Source organism: Hipposideros armiger, unplaced genomic scaffold, assembly GCF_001890085.2.
Source record: "Hipposideros armiger isolate ML-2016 unplaced genomic scaffold, ASM189008v1 scaffold_1807, whole genome shotgun sequence".
Classification (NCBI taxonomy): Eukaryota; Metazoa; Chordata; class Mammalia; order Chiroptera; family Hipposideridae; genus Hipposideros; species Hipposideros armiger.
The window spans coordinates 11,589-13,451 of record NW_017733157.1 but is presented as its reverse complement, the minus strand read 5'-3'; the positions used below and the strand labels follow the sequence as shown (position 1 = coordinate 13,451).

General features: G+C 54.3%; 1 protein-coding gene across 1 annotated transcript in view; it reads right to left on the bottom strand.

Annotated features, from left to right (window-relative positions):
* Nucleotides 1-229: 229 nt before the first annotated feature.
* BTNL9 (butyrophilin like 9) overlaps nt 230-1,863 on the bottom strand; it is a gene marked incomplete at its 5' end in the record, with an annotated part of 13,217 nt that continues 11,583 nt past the window's right edge. Inside the window, one exon of the mRNA XM_019634675.1 lies at nt 230-1,534. Coding sequence (XP_019490220.1) covers nt 906-1,534 — 629 coding nt within the window. The remainder of the gene's footprint in view (nt 1,535-1,863) is intronic.

The following is a 1,863-nucleotide window of genomic DNA, read 5'->3' as shown; positions in this document are numbered from 1 at the left end:
TAGTGGGAAACAGTATGAAAAAGTGCTGGGTGCTAGCTGTGTTCATTGGTACTGAGGTGTTATTGTCAAAGCAGTTAGAGCTAGGAACTACAGTATGCACGCACTCAAATCCATGCATCCATCCACCCACCCACCCACCCATCACACTTGTGTTCCATCTAGCTATCCATAGTACAAACCATGAGTTCACAGAGTTATTTTTTCACTCTCTCCTTTCCCCTTTCTGTACTTTTTGTATTCTGTATATTTTTGTATTGTCATGATTCATTTTAACATTCAAATTGTCCCACAGTTGGTCAGCAGAGCCTTGTCAACCTAGCTCCTATGTCCTTTTGCTGAGTCCCCATTAGTTTTTGAGTATGTTTGTGCCGTACGGCACAAGATGGTCCACACTCACCTTGTGCTTTTTCTGTTCCAGCTCTGGAATCAGCCGTTTCCCAAGGTCACGTTAGCGGGAATTGACATTTAAAACGGGGATATGAGACCTAGCTGAACTCATTGCTTGTGAGGTGACATTGTTTCTAGATCTTTTTAGAACTAGAACATATATTATATATGGTGTATATGTATTAACATTCAAATTACCTGCATTCAACCCAATCATGATTCTCCCTTCTTTCTCCCATTCCAGTTTCCTCTTTCACAGTGGACACCCTGGCTGGTGGCAACATCGATGTTTTTACTCACTTCCTGAATTCTGTCATACACACAGCTGAGCTTTGGAATTGACTGTTTTTCTTAAAATCATATCCGTGCATGTACACATACACATCTACACAGGCCAAGTCCCACTCTCTGTCCCCTTCTGTTGTGTTGAGTCTGTGGCCTTTGCTGACATTTTGGGGGTGCTTCCTCCACCCTACAGGAAGCTGCCCAGGACCCAGCCCTGTGGCCAGGAGAGCACCTCACCACAGGCCCAGGGCGGGGTCCGAGGGCTCATAGGGCTGTACCCAGGTGTCACCGTCGTGCTCTTCGGAGATGCGTGTCCCTCTAACCAGCAACGGGCAGATGGTGAGCGGATCCGGGCGTTCGCAGCCGTCCGGGGCTCGGGGCCTGAAGTATGCACAGAGCGGCCCCGAGAAGGTGTCGGTGAAGGTGAAGATGTGGGAGCCATCGGAAACGTTGAAGAAGGCCAGCTTTCCGGCCTCGCAGTCCAGGAAGACGCCCACGCGCCGGGGCGGCACGCGCAGGGTGAGCGCCACGCGCTCCGGCTGCAAGACGAAGTACTCGCAGCGGTTCCAAAGCCCCATCACCCAGTAGCCGGCGGCTGGGCTCAGGCGAGCCGGCCCCGCGCGCGCCACCGCCGCCAGGCAGGCGCCCAGGAACCAGCGGCTGCGCCGGCCCACGTCCACCTCCCAGTAGTGGCGGCCGGCCTGGAAGTGCTCGCGGCTCAGCACGCATCTCTGCTCCGTGAACCGCTGCGGGTCGCCCTGGGCCATCGGTACCGCAGCCACCCAGCGGGAGGACACGCTTTTGCCATCCTGGGAGACCTCCAGGCTGGGGTGCGCAGAGGTGGGATCCAGGGTCACGTCCACTGCGCAGATGCACTGGGTTAGTGCCTGCGAGGATGGTTCTGGGCCCTGCCTGTACCCTCCCCCGACAGGCAAACTTCTAGTTCTTCTGGTGGAGCAATCAGTGGAACATTCACCCCCAGCCTCACCCCCAAACACCCCTGGACTAAGTGATGTGCAAGTCATTCCCCAGCATATGAATGAGATAAGAGGAATCCTATTTCCTTACTGAACTGGAAGGGTCCTGAATTCTATACCAGGTGCCACGGAGAGCAGAGATAGCAAACAAGGGAGGCTTGTGGGGATGGAGGCGGGCTCACTGCTCCCAGTCTCGGTGAAAGAGAAGGAGCTG